Source organism: Muscardinus avellanarius, assembly GCF_963383645.1.
Source record: "Muscardinus avellanarius genome assembly, chromosome: 8".
In the NCBI taxonomy this organism is placed as follows: domain Eukaryota; kingdom Metazoa; phylum Chordata; class Mammalia; order Rodentia; family Gliridae; genus Muscardinus; species Muscardinus avellanarius.
In genome coordinates this window covers 82,311,386-82,334,521 of record NC_137794.1, presented here as the reverse complement: position 1 = coordinate 82,334,521, position 23,136 = coordinate 82,311,386, and the positions used below count along the sequence as shown (strand labels likewise).

At 36.9% G+C, this 23,136-nt stretch overlaps 2 protein-coding genes across 3 annotated transcripts in view; one reads left to right on the top strand and one right to left on the bottom strand.

Annotated features, from left to right (window-relative positions):
• The window catches only part of LAMA2 (laminin subunit alpha 2), a gene marked incomplete at both ends in the record, with an annotated part of 652,317 nt that overhangs the window by 551,256 nt on the left and 77,925 nt on the right, over nucleotides 1-23,136 (bottom strand). The gene's annotated exons all lie outside the window — the stretch shown is intronic.
• Nucleotides 960-22,875, top strand: LOC308266373 (arylsulfatase K-like; the record flags this gene model as incomplete). Its single annotated transcript, XM_080700567.1, has 2 exons — nucleotides 960-1,047; nucleotides 22,220-22,875. The coding sequence occupies 2 exons, from the start codon at nucleotides 960-962 to the stop codon at nucleotides 22,873-22,875; spliced, it is 744 nt and encodes a 247-aa protein (XP_080556693.1).

Below are 23,136 nucleotides of genomic sequence, written 5' to 3'. Positions count from 1 at the left end.
TACATATCTTGGCATTGGGTCATAAGGCTACTATATGGAATAGTTTCTTCAGGGCTGTGATCCTGCTGTATTTGGAAAATAACATGATACAGAACATGAGCCTAAGCCTGATAGAATTTATTGGGATTAATTTGAACTAAATGATAGTTACAGATTGAAGGTCCCCAGACACATTCCTTGTGAATGTCAACTATATTCCCATCCTGAACTCTTTATTAATGAGATGCAACATTAAAAATAGTCTGAAACATGGGAAAAATCTAATGTCTTCTGTTGCTGTGATTTTTCTCTCAGGGAGAAAAATTTGAATGCACAGCACATTCTCAAGCAAAGCATCTTTCTACCGTACTTTCTCTTCACTCCACAGTCCTGCCCTATGCAATTTCACCCCCCCCCTGAGTACTGATGAGCATTTATATGATGTACTTTTCCAAATCATTATTGCCAGCTAGAGTTCTCACCTGACTGCTCATGAATGAATGAATAAATCCAAATGAAAATTTTTGTTTCTCTTCAAAATTTGTCTTTCTGTCTTTCTTTTAAACAAGCCAGTGGGTCATGCCTATCCCTTACTCTACATCTAATAAGTTACTCAGTCCTGCTAAGTCAAAACACTAAAAAGTCCAGTCAGTCCATCGACACAGTCTATCCCTATTGTAACCATCTCAATTCAGGCCTCCAAAATCTCTTGACATCCATCAAACAGATGAATGGATAATAAAATGTGATACACACACAAAATATAATTTTATTCAGCTATACAGTACAACAAAAGTATGTCATTTTCAGAAAAATGGATGGAACTAGAGAATTGTATGCTGAGTGAGATCAGTCAGCCACGGAAAGTCAAGGGTCATATGTTTTCTCTCATGTGTGGAAGTTAAAGAGAAGAAAGAAAAGAGTAAGCAAAAGAGACTTTAGATGAATGAGAAATGTGACCAGCAGAATAGTGCAAGGGGATGGAGGCAAAGGTAAACAGAACTGATGAAAGAAAAAGTTCGGATTATGTTCGGCCAACAGATGAAGGTATCACTACAAATCTAACTGGTATGTGCTAGGTTTGGGGGACAAGGGAGCAAGGTGGGACCTGAAAAGAATCACACCAGGACCTGTGTTCATGTTTGTATGATTTGAATCGCACTAAGATGTATAATTACATGTACTACTTAAAGTATAAATAACAAAAGAAACAATAATAAATCCCTTGGATCATCTCAATTGTGTCATTATGGATTTTCCTTTATTGACCCCATCAGTTCATTCTTCATACCCCAGTCAGATTGGCCTCCCTGGCACTGCACAGTGAAGCTCACAAAGTAGCTCATGATCTGGTTCTTCCTCAGCACTTAACTTTAGCTCTCCCCACTCTTCCCTGTGATCCTTGCTTCCCCCTCCTCCCTATCATCTTTCCAAACTTTATATTTCAAGCACTCCAACTTCTTTCAATGCCTACGGTTCTTCTCATAAATTAAAGTACTAAATTAGTTGTCTAGAATTCCATACTTCATCTACCTATTCTAAACTCCACCCCACATCAAATTTGACTGAATTTCTCTTGCTTATCCTTAAAAATCTCAGATTAGTTTGTTTCGAAACCCTGCAGGCTTCTTTACTTATGGTTGTGCTTAATTCACAAAATTTCTTCTTGGATTATGTACCAAGGTAGACACAGTGCTCATTTGAAAAATATTTGTTGCATGAGAATGATTTAATATATATCACATGGGCTAGGCATGGTGGCACATGCTTGTAATCTCAGCTTTCAGGAGGCTGAGACAGGAGGATCATGGTTCATGGACAGCCTCAGCTACTCAGTGAAGCCCTCTACAACTTAGTGAGACCCTGTTACAAAATAAAGAATAAAAAATTGAGCTGGGGGTGTAGCTTGGAGGTAGAATACCCCTGAGTTCATCCCCCATACTGCAATATATATACCGCAAAATTATAATATATATTATATATATAATTATATATACTGCAAATATATATATATATATATTCACCTGAATGAGTGAATGAGTGAGTGAATGAATGAATCAGAGGATTCACAGACTCATTGCCAGTAGTTTTTCTACTGATTTAGTCTACAAGGAGTTCTTGAAAATTCATGATAGTTTAGGACAGCACTTCTTAAAATTTTCCAAGATATTAATACTTTTGGAAGAAGAGTTTGAATTTGTACTATAGTAAATATCTACATTTGGGGAGGACATATCTAAAACAGCAAATGAACATTCCATTCCATCCTATAATATTGTCGAGTATATTTTAATGCAAAGTAGTATATTTGTCCTCTGCCCTATTAAAATTTTAAGTTCTATTTCACAACAAAGTACCATATTTATCCTATAGTTCTGCTATCTCCTGAAATGCTGCTTGATGCCCAAATAAATACAAGAATTTAGTTTTTGGATCCTATTAACCTCTAAGAATATTTTTTTCACAAGTAAGAGAGATATATGTCTTTTGATATAAATTAAACATTAGCAATAAACCATAAGTATTTCATGATTTCAAGAAACTCATACTGTGGGATGCAGGGTTACTTTCTTTTCCCAATGTGACCTCTTTCAACAGTCAAGTTTATATTTGATAAAGCAACTATACAGGGTCACCTGGTTAAGTAGGCCTAAATGGAGTATCCTGAGTCACACAAAAGGCCAGAGAGCACACTGTGCATAGCATGCTGGCCTCTGACTACTTTGACTAAGCTATCCTCTGTGTGATATATTTAGGACTTTTAAATGGTGCAGAAGGTCAATGTTAATGTGCAAAGCTTAAAAAGTAGTTAAAGAAAAAGCATTTATTTGAAGTATACATCTGCATTTATTCTAGAAGATAATTTATAGGATTCTCCTATGGAGGGGGGCACTGAGGTCCCACAGCATAGCCACCAAAATTACAGACACCAGCCTTTCCCATGGTGGTCAACCATTGTGGTGAATATCCTGGGATATTTATTCACAGGGACAGGAAAGCAGTGGGGTTAGCACTGTACTTGAGTTATCCCTTGCTCCTGTGATTCTATCTTTCAGCTTTTCTGAAAATTTGAAGTAATTTTGGGGAGGATTAAAAAATAGTTTTTAATCCTTTCTTCACCTACCTCTCTTCTATTTTATTCTCAGATTTACATGAGAAAAAAGAAAACTCTCATAACTAATATAGTTTATGAACAATTCAATCAAATCTTAAGTTGCAAAGCTAAAAATTATATAATTTAAAGATATGTTTTAGAAATATGAAGCTATCCAGTATCAAGTATACAAGTCAAGATAAGTGCTGGTGAGAATGTAAAGAAAAAGAAACACTTATACACTATTTTGGGGGCTATAAATTAGTAAAAATACTGTATAAATAATTATGGAGGATCCCCAAAAGATTCAGAACTATTATATAACTCAGTTTTACCACTTCTCAGTATTTATCAAAAAAAGAATTAAAGTCAGCGTAGTGGAGGGATATGTTCATATCCATGTTTTTAGCAGCACAAGCTACAATTGTCAATTTATGGAACCAACCAAGGTGTTTGTCAACAGATAAATACATTAAAATTTTTGATATACATATCCAATGAAGTGTTAGTCAACAATATAGAAAAATAAAAGTGTGTAATTTGAAGGAAAATAAATGAAACTGAGGAGATCGTTATGTTAAATAATATAAGACAGACTCAGAAAGTCACGAATTTTATATTTTCTTATATGTAGAATCTGGAGAGGAAAAAAAAAGGAAAAGGAGATGTCTCATGAAAATAAAGGAGCCGGGCATCATGGTGCATGCTTGTAATCCCCACGCTTGGGAGGCTGAGACAGGAGGATCTCGCAGATTTGAAGCCACTCTCAGCTGGATGAAGAGACTGACCCTGTTCCCAAATAAAATATAAAATAGGTTGGGGAGTGTAGCCCAGAGGTAAAAGGCCCCTGGGTTCCATCTCCAGCACCACCAAAAAATAAAATAAAAATAATAATAAAATAAAAGAGAGGCCAGTAAAGTAGAGGAAGGGGGCCAGGTAGAGAGAGGAAGGGAGGGAAAGGGGAAGTTCTGAGAAATGAAACTGACAAAATTATGTTAGGTAAGTGTACAAATGTATAACAACAAACCCCATAGGTACAATCATAATATACCAATTTTTAAAATTAAACAGAAAACATGAACTAAATACCATTGTAGCATTGTAGTTTCAATATTTTATTTACCAATTAATTTTGAAAGGTGTTCTGAACAAGATAATGTCAAAGGAAAATGACAAAAGACTACATTTTAAATCAGGCATCTATCTTTAAAAGCTTTAAAATTTTTCTTTGTCCAGTAGCTCTGGACAAAGAAAAATTAAAAAGAATGTCAAACTCTGTTACTATCAATGTCCTCTGTGTTTCTGAACCAAAGCCAGAGAGGCAGAAGGACCACCCAGTGAGAAATCAGGAATCCTGCTCTCAAATGAGCCCTACTGTTCTCTCATTAGCCCTGGAGCCAAGCTCTTAAGAGCTCTGTAGCATCTTAGGAGGCTTTGATTTAAGATTACCCTCCCTCCCCCCATAAAAATGACTTCAGCTGCTAGGGCAGCAATTTCTGGATTACCAATATTAAGAAACTATTTTTTCACTGCAATAGGTAGTAACACGCTAATAACTACTTTTATAATAATAAATTGATCTGATTAGCTTTAAGTTTTCTGTGTATTTTCAACTCATTCATATTTGTCACTCAGTTGAAATTTCATATCCTGTAAATGAAGGAATATTTAAACCAAACCAAAGTACCAATATCATAACTAAAAGATTTTAACATTTTTAAGAATATTAAAAAGTCATTGCAAAAGGCATGGCGATCACATGAAATTAAAGCTATTCTCAAAGTGTGACTATAGCCACTTCATTAGTATTAGATTTTTCCTTTGCAATATACTTAATGGATACTCTAACATTCTATAAATCATCTTTTTCAATATCATTTCTTTTCTAATTCAATAAAAATATTTTTCACAATGATAAGGCAAGAGTATTGATCTAAGGTTCAGATCTCAAGGAGGTAGGCATATTCAGGTCCTATAAATGCAACTGCCTAGTTCATTCTCCTCACTCTGACTCCAGTCCTGTCAATAATCCCCAGAAAAAAGTCAATGAAATCCAAATACCTTGTGTCAAAAGCATACACGTTTTACACACTGGGAGTAAAGTAACATATACCACTCAATGAAGACATACTGTATACCAGGCACAGTGTTAAATGGTTCTTCAAATAAACTCTTGCTCATTTAACACAACCAACATGAGGAAAGCATTATAATACATATTGCAGATTGAAATTTGAGCATTAGCAACATTAAGTAATTCACACAGAGCCGTCTACATAGCAAAGGTTGAGAATCAAAGGTCAGGTTTTTAAAAACTTGAAATCTAGTCCTCGTAGTTAATGAATGTTGCTAACCGTGAAGAAGGGAATAGAAAAAAACAAATCTTTTACAAAATCAGGCTTTTAAACTGTCATCATTCCAAAATTTATGAGGGCTCTATACCTAATTGTTAATGAATTATTACCAACTAGAAGTCTTGATAAATCTGTATTAGTAGTAGTTCTCTGTAAGGCTGGTCTCCTCACACACACTTAACATTTTATGCACCCACTGTGTATTTCCCCAGTGCAGGAAATTCAGAGGGTGCCTCACTCCCAACCCTCTCCCAGGCTGGAGTATCTGTTTCCCAGTTGCAGCAAGGCTGGCTGCTCACAACTGGCAGCTGCATCGCTCCAGATAATTGCCTCTGTGGATGACAGCTGCTTCACTCTGGGACACCTACTTGGTTATATCACTCGTCCTTCAGTTTATGGCCAACAAGTGACTGATATGTAACAGAAAATCCTGGTGTCTGGCTCTTTACGAGGGAAATCCATTCTGTGGTGTGATGCTTTCTCCAGACCACACCAGCTGAGCCCCAGGTGGAGGCTCAGCTTCTTCTGAAACCAGGTCTTTGTTGAGCTTCTTCCCTACCCTGCACAGCTTCCCTCACTTTTCATAGATGCCTGCTCAGAGCATCCCATCTCCAGATTCCTTCTGTGAGAAATCCTGCTGCAGACTCAACTCCTAGACTGTCTGCCTGGAGCACCCCTCTCTTATTTTATCCCACTGCAAGCCCAGTACAAATACCACCTTTTCTAAAACGTTCTTGGGTTACTCACCTGGTGAGGATTCTCATTCTGCTATTCTCATATCACTTATTTGTCTATTTTCTCTGTGCTAATGTCTTCTTCTCTTCCCAGTGAAAATACACACTTCTTATCCTTATCCATAATAAGATTAGACACTTTTTGGGCAGTTATCCTACTTCATTTCTACCTATGTCAACAATCATTCTGTTAATCATTGCTTGCTAAAATATCTGTTGAAAAAAATATACACACACATTAGTATTGGAGATTGAACCTTGGGCATTTTACCTCTTAGGTATACCCCCAGACTTTCTATTTTAAACAAGGTCATTCTAAGTTGCTGAGGGTATCACTAAGATGCTTAGGTTGTAGTTCTCCTATCTCAGCTTCTCAAGTACTGGGATTATAGGCCTGTGTCACCACACCCATTATGGGTAGAATTTTAAGTGATCAATATAGATATGCTATTAAGCTATAAATATGGTCACAAAATGCTCTGAAATGTTTTCACTATGCTCATAGATTTTTTTTTCTTTCATTCTTACCAATGCTTTCCAGTGCCAGGCACAGGAGAGAAAGGAGGCGGGCTCTTGCTGGTTGCCAAGGCTATGGGTACACAAGCCCTTCAGAGTCCAATGAAAGATTGGCACAGGGCAGGAAAAGACACCAGCTGCAGACAAGAATAGCTTGGCTCCTTTTCCCACCTTTCTACATGACCACCAACAAAAGTAGCCTACTCTAAATAAATGCTGCTTCAAGAGACATGTGAAGGAAGGCTACCATCTCTCACTTGTGACACTGTTATCGGTGTTCATCCCTGTAGACAATTCTTATTCTACTTCCAAACCTAATTCATTTCCTTAGAAGACAGATAATGCAGACAAACCCATGGGCAATGATTAACTTTGGGATGGGCATTCTATCACAAATCATAAAACATGCTTTAAGAAAAATATTCCTGTTAAATTCTGAGAAATGAATTATCATAATAGGATACTATGATTCCTAATGATTGAGTTTTTGTGTGCAGGGTGATTTGCTGCTGCTAAGAAATAAGTTTCAAACATTATTTGAACATTTTAAAACTATGTATTTTATTTTATTTTTTTAATTTAATTTTTATTTTTTATTTTATTTTTTTATTGGTGCACTGTATTCATACATCATAATGGTATAAGGAAAATACTTTTGTAGACATACATGCACACATCACCTAGTTAGCCTCTACCTGATCCCCACCCCGTTCCCTCCCCATCCCTCCTTCCCATGCTTGGCTTAGTGGTTGACATCTAGTTTTATAGCAATTTATCCAATACTAACGATGATAATCTCACATAACAGTTTCATTTGTCTGATACCAAGCTTTTGATGACTGAAAGATAACATTTCAATATTTCTTTTTTTGCTTTCTTTCTTTTTTTTAATTTTTTAATTTTTAATTTTTTTTATTGGTGCACTGTATTCATACATCATAGTGGGATACATACTTTTGTAGACATACATGCACACAATGCCCAGTCAGCCCCCACCCGATCCCCACTCCATTCTCTCCCTATCCCTCCCTCCCATGCTTAGCTTAGTGGTTGACATCTAGTATTAAAGCAATTTATCCAAAATTAAAAATGATAATCTCACATAACAGTTTCAGTTGTCTGATACCAAGCTTTTGATGACTTAAAGATAACTTTTCAATATTTCTTTTTGCTTTCTTTCTTACCAGAGAATATTTTTTTTCAATTTTTTTAGGTGAAACTATCATATATTTATACCAGAGAATATTTCTTTCTTTCTTTCTTTCTTTCTTTCTTTCTTTCTTTCTTTCTTTCTTTTTTTTTTTTTTGTGGTACTCGTGTTCCTGGAAGCCCTTCTACCTCCGGGCTACACTCCCAGACCTATTTTTACATTTTTATATGGAAACAGGGTCTCCTAAGCCAGCACGCGCAGCTAGCTTCAAACCTGCGCGATCCTCCTGTCTCTGCCTCCCAAGCGCGGGGATTACAAGCGTGCACCACCACGCCCAGCTCTTTTTTTTTTTTTTAGGTGAAACTATCATACATTTATTTATTTATTTTTCAGAAAAAATCTATCCTGATATGGAATATGGACTCTAGCTAGATACCCAAAACAATCTTGAAGAAGAACAAAGTAGAAGACGTATATTTTCTGATTTCAAACCATATAAAGCTACAATAATTGAAACAGTGTAGTACTGTTCCAGAGGCAGATATATAAACCATTGACGTTAAATAAAAGCCTAGAGATAAATTCTTCCATATATTGTCAAGTTATTTTTGACAAGGTTTCCACGGACATTTGGTGGGGGAAATACTAATTTTTTAACTAAATATTGTTGAAAAATAATAATTACATGAAAAAGAATAAAATTGGACCCTTACCTAACACCATATACAAATATTAACTCAAAATAGATAAAAGACCTAAATGTAAATCTTAATACTATAGACTTTTAGAAGAAAATCTGGGTCATAAAACCTCACAACATTGAAATTGGCAGTGATTTCTTGGATATGATTTCAATGGCACAGGCAACAAAAGGGTAAACAAACTCCCTAAAAAATAAAAAAAAATTGTATATCCAAAGGCAATGTAAACAGAGTTAAAAGTTACTTATAGAATGGGATAAAATATTTCCAAATGCTATATCTGAAGGTATATTGATATTCCAACTAGAAATCCTAAAAATTAGCAACAATAAAAGCAAACAATACAATTTAGAGATAGGTAAAAGACTAACATAAATAATGAATCTCCACAGATAACCATTCTTAGTTGTCTGTAGGATGGAAAATCTTGTTTCTCTGGTTCTGGTGTGTGTTACCTATTTCTTCTTTGTAGTTAATCTCTTTGAGTATTTTCTCTAGCGATGGTTTTGAAGACAAATTCCTTCAGTTTCTGATTGGTGTGGAAGCTTCTTATTTCCCCATCTAATTTGATAGAAAGTTGTGCTGGGTAGGAAATTTTTGGCTGGAAGTTGTTTTCTTTCAGAGTTTGGAATATGTTACTCCAAGCCCTTCTGGTTCCCATGACTTGGTTTGGGAAGTCTGGAGTGATTCTAATTGGTTTGCCTCTGAATGTCACTTGGCCCTTTGTTTTTGTTGCCTTTAAGATTCTCTGCTTGGCTTCCACAGTGGTCATTTTGACAATTATGTGGCATGGAGATCCTCTTCTATGATCCTGTCTAAAGGGAGTTCTATATGTTTCCTGGACCTGTGTATCGACCTCTTGCTCTATGTTTGGAAAATTTTCTGCTATTATTTCCTTGAAGAGATTGTGGATCCCTTTGGTTTCACCTTCTTTTCCCTCCTCTATTCCAATTATTCTTAGGTTAGCTCTCTTAAAATGGGCTCATATTTCTTCAATGTCAGATTCCTGCTGTCAGATTTTTTTTTCTAAATTAGAAACTATGCGTTCATTTTTGGAATGGTCATCTTCTAAGAGCGAGATTCTATTCTCCATGTGGTCTAATCGGTTGTTTGTACTTTGAATTGAGGCCTTTACTTCATTAATTGCATCCTTTATCTCTTTTTGGCTCTCTCTGAATTCTTTTCGAAACACCTCTATTATTTCTACAGTTATTTTCCTGATTTGATCTTCTATAAATCTCTGAATTTCTGTTTTATCAGGTTCTAATGTTGTGGGGTTGTGGGCATTCATTGCCCCATTGTTATTCCTCTTTCCCATGATTTCAGAAGTTTGTGCCTTCTCTGGGTTCTTCCCTTGGGTCACTAAGACTTCACTTAAGGTGCTCTGGATCTCGAGTCTGTGGTATCTCAGACCCCACTCCTCCTTTTCTAGGTTGTATTGCAGAGTCTCAGACCCTGGGAGTCAATCGAGGCTGCTTTAGCCAATGGAGGGTGCCAGGTTGGGCATTCTCCTATGGTGTGATATCTCTGCCACCGCCACTCCCCCACTGGGTCAAGTCCCTGGGAGTACAGTACTGGGATTTCTCCTCTAGGGGCCACAATTTGACTCACTGTTGTTGAGTGCGCAGATGGAGCTGTAGTAGACTCGGTGAATTCGCTGCTGCTGCCGCCAGTGGCAATATGGCGCCGCTGCTGCGCCCTCGGCCGTGAGGCTGGCGTATTTCTTTTCTGTTTTTGAACTCTGTTCTGTGTCCCTGCAGGGTATGCAGAGCCCAGCCTCTGGGAGCTTTAATGCTCCCTGAGCCGAGAAATCTGCCGAATCCCACCCGGCTGATCCGCAGCGGCTCACCTCGGCTTGCTGTCTGCCACTCTTCTCTGGAGCCTGGTGGGCTGTTGGGTGCGTTGTTCTGGTGCCGTCCGATGAACTCGCTGCTGCCGCCAGCAGTAAGGCGCTGCTGCTGCATCCTTGCGCGTGAGGCCGGCTTATCTCCTCTCTGGTTCTGAGCTCTATTATGAGTTACCCTCCTCTCTGGAGCCTGGTGGGCTGTTGAGTGCGTTGGTCTGGTCTATTTATTTTAACTAAAGTATATTTATATCTATTGAAACTCTGAACTTTTTTAATTATTAAATTAAATTATTTAATTTCAGCTATAAAGCTCCCAAATAAGTCATCTTCTTGACTGTACCCATAGGGTGTTAGTAAAAACAAGTGCAGCTGAAAGAATACAGTTTCTTAATATTGGGAGGTCATGGAATTTTTTTTATAAAAAACTTGTTAAAAGTGAGAGAGCATTTTAAATATCTTCACACTTTAATTTTTGCTTTAATGCTTTTAATCCTGACTCTATAAACTTCTTAGAGCTTAAAATATTACACTGAATTTTTATGTACTTTTATTGGTGCACTGTAGTCTCACATCATAAATGCAGTGGTAGTGACAGGACAACACAGCACTTGGTGAGCCTCCCCAGCACCCTCCCCACAATCTCCTCTTCAGGACCTGACATTGACATTGGCATTGGTATTGAATACTTTTTTTTAAGCTGAAAATCAATAATGCCACATTTTATTACAAGGGGTATGCTGCATTATTTCAGAGTGCATTCATAATCAAAGGTCAAGGTGTATATGTTACATTACCATAATTTTCTGAGTAAGTTATTTCTTTCTTTCTTATCGGAGCATTGTAATCATACCGCTTGATGAAGTTCTAAGTGATAGAAAGGTTCATGCACACAGCACTTGGTGAACTTTTCATTCAAGCAAGAATTTTATTTATATATCTTTAATTTTTTTTGCAGTAGTGGGGATTGAACCCAGGGGCATTCTACCTCTGAACAATACCACCAGCCCTATGTTTTATTATTTATTTTTGAAACAGGGTCTCACTAATTTGCAGAGGGCCTCACTAAGTAACTGAGGCTGGTTGCAAAACTGTGCTCCTCCTGACTCAGCCTCCCAAATACTTGGTTACAAGTATGTAACACCATGCCCATGCCCAGCAAGTATTTTAAAAATAACTTGTAGCATAAGTCCCCATTCTTTCCAAAATTGTTGGTTAAACAAAACAAAAACTCTGTGACTAGAATATGACTAGGGGGTCAGAATATAATTTTCACTTTCTATAAAAATGAAACATAATAATGCTATTACTAATGAATATATGATGCAATTATTTATTGATATAATAATGCTAGTGTTTTATAGTTTATGACACATATATTTTAAAGATATTTAAAGAAAACATTTTATCTGTAAGATCTGAATTCATTTCACTTAATCTATTTAATTCTGAAATAAAAAACATTTCCCACTGATTTCTACCCAGATTCAGTTTTATATTATAGGTATTTATATATTATCTCTTTTAATATCTCACAATCACTGGAACACCAGCCACAATTGTACTTGGTTTTCATCTTCACCCAGCCTAGGTCGGAGCCCACTTGTGTGCAAATGCCAAAATGATCCCTAAAGCATCTGAGACCTCTGTTCATAGAGTACTTTCAGCTTGTTTTATGCAAATATCAATATTGTTATTACTTATGTATACATATTACTCATTTGCTTCCAAGTCAAAGGAAATATCAGCCAAAGTTTTAAAATAACTACCCAGAAAGTTGTAATATGATAGCTAAAAATCTGTTCTCAGAGATCTGTGGGAATTCGTGTGAGCTGCTTCAAAACTGGAAGATTCATGGTATGCTAAGATTTCAGAATTTCTGGGGAGTTGCATACATGTGATTATTTTAAAGTGCTATTGTCATCCTGTGGAGATTCAAAAAGAATTGAACCCATGGTTTTCCCTGTGTCATCCTACCTCCAGTGACATTAACTCTTTTCAACTGTTTAAGGTTTTAGTCAGAACTAATAGTGCAATTGGTACCAAATTTTATGTGCTCAGGAGTTTGGACCCATAGGAAGTAAGAGCAGTTGAGGAAGATGCCCTACTAGTCTCCTCCAGAGGCTGAGGACAGCAGGTAGAGGAGTACCCTGTGACGTGTCTGCCTAGAAGCACTGCCTGCTTCCAAGCTTTGTCTACCAGTGATCTCTTCCAAACAGTCTGCAGAGTGACACGGTATTGAGCAAGCACTGTTTTCAAAATCTCCTAATGTTTTCCATGCACTTAGAATGAAATTCAAATAAAGGAGCACATTTACAAAGTCTTGCATAAGTTGGTCCCCGCTTGTTTTCTGATTCTTCTCTAATACCACCCTTACCCCACCCTCACAACACTCTATCCTTAAGGACTTTGCTGCTGTTCCTCAAATATGTGAAGTCCATCCCCATATGAGACATCCACTCCCATCTTTGGACTTCAGCACTTTTCTGTCCGTCTGGAACCATCTCCCTAGCCAGAAAGTCCTTCAATTGACTTTCAACTAACATATTTATTTAACAAGACTTCCCTAAGCACCCAGTCAAGTGAACATCTATGTCTTGACTTATCATTCCCCTTTTTATTTTCTTCTTGTTGCTTATCTGAAATTATTTTATTGATTTATTTCTTTCCATGTTTATTTTACCGGCTTGCCAGATCCTCTAAAATAAAAGCATCATGAAAACAAAAATGTGTTCTTTCCCGTTTTCCCACTGCTTCAAGCAGTGCCTGCGTGTAATAGAAGCTCAGAAATATTTGCTGAATAACTGAACGAGTAAGTTAACAAATGAATGACATGAATATGATTTAGACCCCAATGTGTTTACTGAGCCATACCCCCCCCACCCCGCACAAGCAGTTGCAACCAGGGCATCAGTACTGCTACTGCCTTAATCAGGTCACTGTAAAGACCTCCCAGAAGAGAGCCAATGGATTCTCAGCTGACCAGAGTAAAGGAAACCTTCTTTAATTAACATAGCTTCTTTTTTCATTGATTGAATGAATCCACCTTCATCTACACACACACACACACACACACACACACACACACACACACACACACAACTAGAGTCATTGATTTGTTTAATACAAATTCTCAAGGAGAAAGGCTGGCCCTCAGGGTTTGGACTGGAGGTAAATAATGCAGGGATGAGATCTGAGCAATGGTGGAGCCTGGGCTGGGAAATGTGCATTCTTCAAACACCAGTAATATAAAAATAACACAAGATATTAAAACCAGACTTGAATTGCTATCACCTGTGTCAGTACATCCATGCGCTCCCCAAGAGAGAGAATGGAATTCTTGGGGTGCTTGGTAGATAAACTGTTCTCATTTAGTTCCTTCCTGCTGGCGTTTAGGCAAGCCCTGTGCTCCTGTTTAGCAGGGATCTTTTTACCCTTCTGCATGGGGCTAGTTTTTAAATGTCTAGCAGGTCTATTCAATGGGTGTGGGTCAGTATAGATTCTGGTGGCCCTCTAGGTACAGCAGGAGACAGGAATCATATCTAGCATGAAGAGTGGACAGGAGTGTGTCTTTGAACTCTATGTATAGCAGCTAGATGCTCACGCAAAGAACATGAGGCCAGACAGTGCTTGGCATACAAATATCTTATTCAATCAATAGTTAATGAAATAATTGAAACTAACTGTTCTTTGTGTTTTTTATGTATTAAAAACACATTTGTGCTGGGTGGGCATGGTGGCACTCGCTTGTAATCCCCGTGCTTGGGAGGCAGAGACAGGAGGATCGTGCAGGTTCGAAGCCTGGCTTAAGAGACACTGTTTCCAAATAAAAAAGTATAAAATAGGTCTGGGAGCATAGCCCGGAGGGAGAAGGGATTTCAGGAACTGCAGTACCACAAAAAAATAATAAAACATTTGTTTTCTTTTCCTTTTAAATTTTATTTCATTCATATTTCTTTTTTAAAGTGATGCTTGAGCTGGGTGTGAGAGTGTGTGCCTGCAATCCTAGCACTTGGGAGGCTAAGAAAGGAGGATCCCAGTTTCAAGGATAGCCTCAAACATGTAAGGAGATTCTCAGCAACCTAGCAAGATCTTGTTTCAAAATAAAAAATTAAAATAAGAAGATCTGAAAGTGTAGTTTGGAAATAGAATGTCCCTAGGTTCAGTCCCCAATACTATATACACATGCAAAAAAAAAAAAAAAAAAGTGTTTGATTTTGTCTTCCTGAAGGGTAGAGAGCTTGAATTTACCTCTGTTCAACAGGAATCTCAAAACAATGGGTACATATTGAATACACATGACAAGTTTTTCTGTTGCTGCTTTCTGTCTTGGTGCAAAAGGCTAGGCCTGGAAGCTTCATAAGCATCAGGAATGAATTGATTTGAAATAATCTTATGCAAGATTTTCTAACAATCTGCATTAAGTTTTCAAGCACTTTTTCCCACCTACGCCTGAGTTACTCATTGAAATTTGGACCTTTGCTAGTTGTATAATGAGGAAGAATTGTGTCCCTGTAATGCATTTTATGCAATACATGCACAATGAAATTTAATTAATCAATTCTAGATTAAAAACAAAAAGACAGTTTTCCTGTGTGTAGGACTTTCATTGTTACAAGCACCTTATTTCCTGAGCTGATCTTTGCTCTTTTAAAGATTACAAAATTAACCTTTTGATAAAGGAAAAGCTCATTTCTCATCACATTGACCTACTTCTTCCTTAACTTACCTCATTTTAAAAAGGATTATGTGAATGAATACTTTTTATGGATATTTAGCATTGAGGAAACAATTGACTCATTTATCAAAATAATAAGGATTTTTCAATCTATTCAACTAAATGTATGAAGCCTTTCTTAAGAAAAGCTGGCACATTCTCTGAGGCCTTGGCCCAGAAAAATTCCTTGAGTTCAAATTATTTTTCTTTTGTTTCCAGTCTTTATCTATATGCATTGTTTTATTTTATTTTATTTTTTAGTCAAATGGCTTACATATTAACAAAGAGCAACAGAAGAGACAAAGTTGTTCATAGAAGATAAAAATTAAAGAAGAAACTTGTAATTCCTAAAAATTAATTTGCCTTAAACACATAAGACTTTTTATTTTTTATTGGTACACTATAGTTTCATATCATAATGTGGATGATATTGAGAATGGCATACATTCCCACAGTACTTAGTGCCACCCCCACTACTCCTTCCCTCCCTCCCAACAATAAGTGTCCAGGCTGACCATGCTACATTCACATGTATACACGTATTCGGGTGTAGCTCCTCCATTAATCACCTCAGCCTTCTTCCTCTCCTACCTTTCCTTTCTAGCTTTGCTAAGGTTTCCCTTATCTGAAGTCCCTCTGGTATCCCTAATACCCTCTAATTTGGACATGTTAGAGAAAACATACATGATACTTCTGAACAAGAGTTTAATCACTAAATTTACATCTAACATAGAACATTAAAGTAGTCAAAGCATTGCAATATTTTTGACCTCTTTCTTTCTTTCTTTCTTTCTTTCTTTCTTTCTTTCTTTCTTTCTTTCTTTCTTTCTTTCTTTCTTCAGTACTGGGAATGGAACCCAGGGGCATTCTACCTCTGAGCTATACCCCCAGCCCTATTTTTTATTCTTTAATTTAAAACAGGGTCTCACTGAGTTGCAAAGGGCCTCACTAAGTAGCTGAGGCTGTCCAAGAACTACAATCCTCCTGTCTCAGCCTCCCAAATGCTGAGATTCCAAGTATGTGCCACTACACCATATTTGACCAATTTCTTAGGCCACTGCTTAGTGAAAAGAAAAACAGAAAATTTGTACTTCAGATTCCAGATTCAACCTACAGTGAAGTTCTCTAAATTGAAAATGTCTCATTATTTCTAAATCTATTTCTGATCTATTAACACTTAAATATGAAACATTTATTCGAAAGGATTTTCTATCTCTTTACAACTTTATCTGTGGATCACAATATTCCTTATTGAAAATTATCGACAATTCTATGAAGTGTTTTAGAATAGCAGATTTTTCTAAACATTGAAAAATCCAGGCTTTCAATGCTAATCTTTAAAAAAGCAAGGTATATTTTCATAAAAAAAGAGAATCATGGAACTAGTAGGAGAAACTTTTGTATGTTATCTTGAACTTACTGCTTTTACACTCAAAGAAGGGAAAACTAGAATAAATGATGACTTAAAAAGTTCAAATATTGCTATCTGGAGGGTGAATGATATAGAGAGATATCTTGAAGATTTATTTATTAATATTATAAAAACAATGTAATTTGCCAGGAGATTTTTAGCTATCTAATTACAATTTTTTTTTTTTTTTTTGGTGATACTGGGGTTCCTGGAAACCCTTCTGCCTCCAGGCTACACTCCCAGACCTATTTTTTTTTATATTTTTAATGTATCATAATTAATAATGCCTACAATAATGGAACTATTTACAAATATCCAAACTTTAAGTTACTTCTCATTTTTTTATGAAAGTATAGCCCCTATAAAACAGAAAGAAATATAAAATGAAAAATTTATGTAAGCAAGAAACCAGGGTAGCCGGGCATGGTAGTGGTGCACATCTGTAATCCCAGTACTTAGGAGGCTAAAACAAGAGGATCACAGGTTTGTGACCTGCCTCGGCTACTTAGTGAGGCTCTGTGCTACTTAGTGAGACTCTGTTTCAAAATAAAGAATAAAAATAGGGCTGGGGTTGTAGCTTGGAGGTAGAATGATCCTAGGTTCAATCCTTAGTATCACAAAATAAATAAATAAATAAGGAAGAGAAAGAAAGAAAAAGAAAGAAAGAAAGAAAGAAAGAAAGAAAGAAAGACAAGCAAGATAGTAAAACAAATATTGAAAAAAATCCTCTATATTACCTCTTTAGAATAATTAAACACATGGAATAGTTTGGTTGATAACCATGTTATTTAAACTGACCCACATCCTCAGGCCAATCTCTTTCTCATATAATACAGCAGAGTTTGTTTTTTTCTAAGATGCATATTAATATTTAAAGAGCTTTATAAAACTTGTGCAGGAGAAAAAATGACATTATACTGCCATCATTGCACCCAGCTGCCAGACTAAGCAAAAGATTCCACTCAGAAAAGAGATCACTGCCTACTTTATGAAGTTTTCTAAAATACTGGTCAGCTAAGTACTTCTAGAAAAGATAAACTCTTCCTTCCAATTGCAATTTACAAAAAATATATATATTTGAAGGAAGATTAATAAATTCTTGGAAGTTTTTTTTTCATGATTTAAAGTACCCTAACAACACAACATTCAATGCAATTGCTTGTGCTATGGCTGAACTTCAGTTTATGACCCTCTCATATAAATTGTTCATGAGGGGACTCTTCTTATAGACTCTTGAAACAAGAATGTATCCTGTACATTTATGTTACAGGTTTATGATGACAGATTGTTCTTGCCACAGAACTGGAAACTATCATGCCAGTTTATAAAATCTGTTAATAAAAACAGCCCTCATGTGGATGTACAATCATAACTGAGCCACCCCAACCTTCCCACGTATATTCGATTTCCCAAATAAAATCAGAAATTTCCTGCTACATGTGGTATATATAATAAGAATAAACATTTTAGATTTTTATTTTTTCTTATTAAACTTAAATAAAAATGACATTGATGAAGTAGCATGTTTTGGAGATTTCAGATGTGATACATCCGTGAAACACATAAGGTTGCATTATATTTTGATATAATTGAAGGAGACATAATATTTAGCTCATAATATATTGTTTGAATACCAAAGGTCATGTACTTAAAACCTATTATTTGGTATTTGCTTCAGTGTAGTGATATTTGAAAATAGAAATTCAAAACATTGCAGGTATTCTGTCCATGATGAATGAAATCAGAGCCAAATATTATGACAGCTGAGCACTCTAGCATTCCACGTCCTATAAAATTATGCCAACATTCACTATGGGAGAGGTGAATTGTATTTGACAACATATTCCCAGGCACTGTGTAATGAACCTTCAAACTTCAATTAGAACCTATCAGAAAGAAAAACAAACTCAATTTCACTAAAATGCTGCCTTCATGAGAAAAACAAGTCAGTTGGAAAACACAGCAAGTTCAACATCATTGGCTTCTCATCAAGCATCCCTTTTCCATGTCAGGTACTATATAAAAGCTGATTTTTTTAAAGTAATAATAGAGATCACTTTTTAAAATACAGGGCATTCAACTCACTTGATACTCTTTCAATCAACAACAATTCCACACTCCAGCCCTTAATGATTTTTCTTTCCTACCACTTACCTCCAAAGAAAAAGATTATTGTTTTCCCAGATGCATTGAATGCCACTGTTTATACAAGGTGATCAGCATATTCAAAGCTCAAAAGCAAAAACACAACCTTCTGGGATACCACACATGAAGCATATAAAACATCTGCATGTTGGTTTAAATTAACCTAGAAGAATGTTGAAGGTAGTCCCCCAAGAGGGTTGCTTTCTTTGTGTACTATAATTTAGACTATTCAGATGATGAATTTCTGAGTGCTTCACACAGATAGCATTTCAATGAATGTTTTGTCAGCTAAAATGCAATGGCTCGCCTGTTTTTTAGCCTCTCTCCTTGCCAGTATTTATTAGTAATTTGCAGACATCTTAGCCATGGGAAAAGCATACATGAGCAGGATAAAATGACAAGTCTAGTTCGCTCAGAAGCTGGGATAACTGTGCTGCCTTTGCTAATGACTTAAATAGATGAGAAGAATGTTTGGTTGTTTTGAGGTTTTGCTGAGGTTCTTTTGATGAAACTTTTCCTTTGATGTAACATTTTGATTTAAGATTTCATAACAGTAAACAAAACACACAGTGAAAAATGCCCAGTGAATTTTATATAACACAGGGCCTGAACACAGCCAGATGGGAAGGATTTCAGTCTTGTGGGATACTACTTCACATACATTTCCATGACTGGAAGTGTTAACTGTCTGCTAAGTAAGAAATGAGATTGTTTAAAAAATAATCCACATTACCCCAGGATTTTCACTGTATAATAAGACCAGATGGTATTTATTTGTATGTTTGCCTCCAATTTGCACCATCATTTCTGCTTATATAATGTGAACCAGTTGAAAGTAAGATTCATGTCTTAGTACCAGAAAAGAAAGAACAACCAGGAGTGGTGATGGTGCATCCTGTAATTCCAGTACTTGGGAGGCTGAGACTGAAGGATTGCAGGTTGGAGCTCAGCCTCAGCAATATAGCAAGACTCTCAGAAACCTAGCAAGATTTTATTTTAAAAAATAAATAAATAAAATGGGCTGGGGTGTGTAGCTCAGAGGTAGAATGTCCCTGGGTACAAACTCAGTACCAAAAGTATATGAAAGAAGAACGAAAGGCAATCGAAAGAGAGAGAGAGAGAGAGAGAGAGAGAGAGAGAGAGAGAGAGAGAGAGAGAGAGAAGAAGAAGAAGAAGAAGAAGAAGAAGAAGAAGAAGAAGAAGAGGAGGAGGAGGAGGAGGAGGAGGAGGAGGAGGAGGAGGAGGAGGAGGAGGAGGAGAGGAGAGGAGAGGAGAGGAGAGGAGAGGAGAGGAGAGGAGAGGAGAGGAGAGGAGAGGAGAGGAGAGAGAGGGAGAGAGAGGAGAGAGAGAGAGAGAGAGAGAGAGAGAGAGAGAGAGAGAGAGAGAGAGAGAGAGAGAGAGAGAGAGAGAGAATGAGAGGAGAAAGAAGAGGGGAGAGGAGAGAGGAAAGGGGGGAGAGAATAGAAAAAAGGGAACTTTAAAGATTATCAAGTACTGTGACCATCAGTTACCTATAATGACATTTAAGACCAAAACCATCAAGAGTGAAAGAATGTGCCAGAATAAGGCCATCTATGTCTCAGGCCCATGTTTAGCCACCATGTTTGTTGTTTGTTGTTCAAAAAAAGTACTATTTAAGAGTCAAAGATACTAAAATAATTGGCTTAGTCTCTCATTAGTAGTTTTATTCAAAAGAAGGAGAAATGTGGGCATCTTGCACCCGTTCATTAATATAAAATGATGCAGATGCCTGGATTTCTCTTTACCTTTTCAGATCTTGTTTTCTGAAAAAAAAAAAAAGAAAAAAAAAGAGCCCAGTGTGGTGGCGCACGCTTGTAATTCCCCATGCTGGGGAGGCTGAGACAGGAGGATCGCACAGGTTTGAAGCCAACCTCAGCTACTTAGAGAGGCTCTCAGCAACTTAGTGAGACTCTGTTTCCTAATAAAGTATAAAATAGGTCTGAGAATATAGACCTGAGAGAGAAAAGTCCCTGGGGTCCACCCTCGGTACCACGCACACACAAAAAAAGGAAAGAAAACCACTGAATTTGAAGTTACTTTTAATTGATTTTATCCTTGTCATCAGCTAAATGAATACATAGTTTTTTTAAAAATTAACTCCTTTTGTGATTGGGATTTGTCCATTTCTTTAGCACCTAGCAGTCCATATCAAATTAACAGCACAGGCTTGGCCTAAATCATTCAAGAGTATTTTTAAATATATATCTAAAAGAAATATTCTTACTTTACTATTTAATAATTAAATTCTATTACCTAACATCTAACAAAACTTATAATGTATTCATAGCATATTTTCATTGTCCTTATCTCTATGGATATAAAAAAAGAACATGCACAGCTTCTTCACAATAGTTTTGTAATTCAAAAACATTTTAAGTCACCATGTGATTATTTCTCAATGTAATATACATAAAAATAAACCATTTCATACCATTAGTCATAACATAATAAGGCTCAGAATCACTCTCTAGTTCTCAAAATTAGAAGGAGAAGAATAATTCTACATTGTTTATTTGTGTTACATTAAAGTACTCATACCCAGGATTTGGTTAAAAATGGCCATGAACAAGCCGGGTGTGGTGGCCCACGCCTGTAATTCCAGCATTTGGGAGGCTGAGACAGGAAGATCGTGGTTTGAGGACAGCCTCAGCTACTATTTAGTGAGGCCCTTTGCAACTCAGTGAGACCCTGTTTCAAAACACAGAATAAAAAATAGGTCTGGGGTGTTGCTTAGAGGTAAAATGCCCCTGGGTTCCATCCCCATTAACACACACACACACACACACACACACACACACACACACACACACACACACAAATAGCCATGAACACACACACTAAATCCTAATATAAAACTTTCTAAAGTAATATTTACATAATAAATGTATATATAGCCTCTAGTTAAATAGTCAGATACATTTATAAATACATAATTTATAAATACATAATTTAAAAAACAATAAATAAAGAAAATAGATGAAGTGAGCAGGACTAGCCTGGAGCAGAAAAATCTGGAAAAGGATGTGTCTATAAAGGGAGAGCAAACCACAGGAAGGTTAGTTTGAGCCACTGATCCCCAGAAACATTCTGAAGTCTAAGTCACCAAATAACTTAGAGGCAGGAGTAAAGGTGAAGGTTGCAAAAATCTTAGGTCACCATGTTCCTTGGCGAATTCCACAAAGTTTAGATATTAAACCATTGCTGCCAGGGGACAAAGTGTTTATTCTCCAGGGATATTAAACCAGAAAGTCTCTAATTTTCATGCAGAGGATGATAAAAAAAAGAGAGTAGGATTTCATATTGAACTACAAATGTGAAATTTTACATATTGAGTAGTGTGATCATTATAAGTCCCTAAACTTCCTCAATTTATAATAAACATACTAGTGGACAAAAGATTGAAGAATACTTGCCCATAAAAATCATCTGTAGAGGCCGGGCGTGGTGGCACATGCTTGTAATCCCCGCGCTTGGGAGGCGGAGACAGGAGGATCGCACAGGTTCGAAGCCAGCCGTGCTGGCGTAAGAGACCCTGTTTCAAAAATATAAAATAGGGGAGGCCGATGGGCGGAGGCCCGGGGCGGCCGAGGCGCCCAACGTGGTGCTGGTGGCGAGCGACTCCTTCGATGGAAGGTTAACATTTTTTCCAGGAAATCAGGTAGTAAAACTTCCTTTTATCAACTTGATGAAATCACATGGCACTACCTTTCTGAATGCCTACACAAATTCTCCAATCTGTTGCCCATCACGTGCAGCAATGTGGAGTGGCCTTTTCACTCACTTAACAGAATCTTGGAATAATTTTAAGGGTCTAGATCCAAATTATACAACATGGATGGACATCATGGAGAAGCATGGATACCGAACACAAAAATTTGGAAAACTGGACTATACTTCAGGTCATCACTCTGTTAGCAACCGCGTGGAAGCATGGACAAGAGATGTAGCTTTCTTACTCAGGCAAGAAGGAAGGCCAATGGTTAACCTTACCCTCAATGAGACTAAAGTGAGAGTGATGGAAGCTGACTGGAAGAATACAGACAAAGCAATAAACTGGCTAAGAAAGGAGGCAGCTCATTACACTAAACCTTTTGTTCTCTACTTGGGATTAAATTTGCCACACCCCTACCCTTCACCATCTTCAGGAGAAAACTTTGGATCCTCAACATTTCACACATCTCTTTATTGGCTTAAAAAACTACACACCTAGAGTCTTTGGAGTGACAATTGATAGTGTCCATATTTCCAGGTCAGACATACCTTCTATAACTTCATTTACATTTTATTTGAATTTCACTTTTAGACTTAACACTTTTCATTTCTTTACTGCAGATTCACCTTTGTTAACTAGTTCCTCTTTTGATTATCCTACTTTTGTAGAGCGTCACCTGGATTTATCACTGAGAGACCAGGACGTAGCACAGGTACACACTCACTCACTTTGCTGTCTGCATGTCCTGCATCACCAATT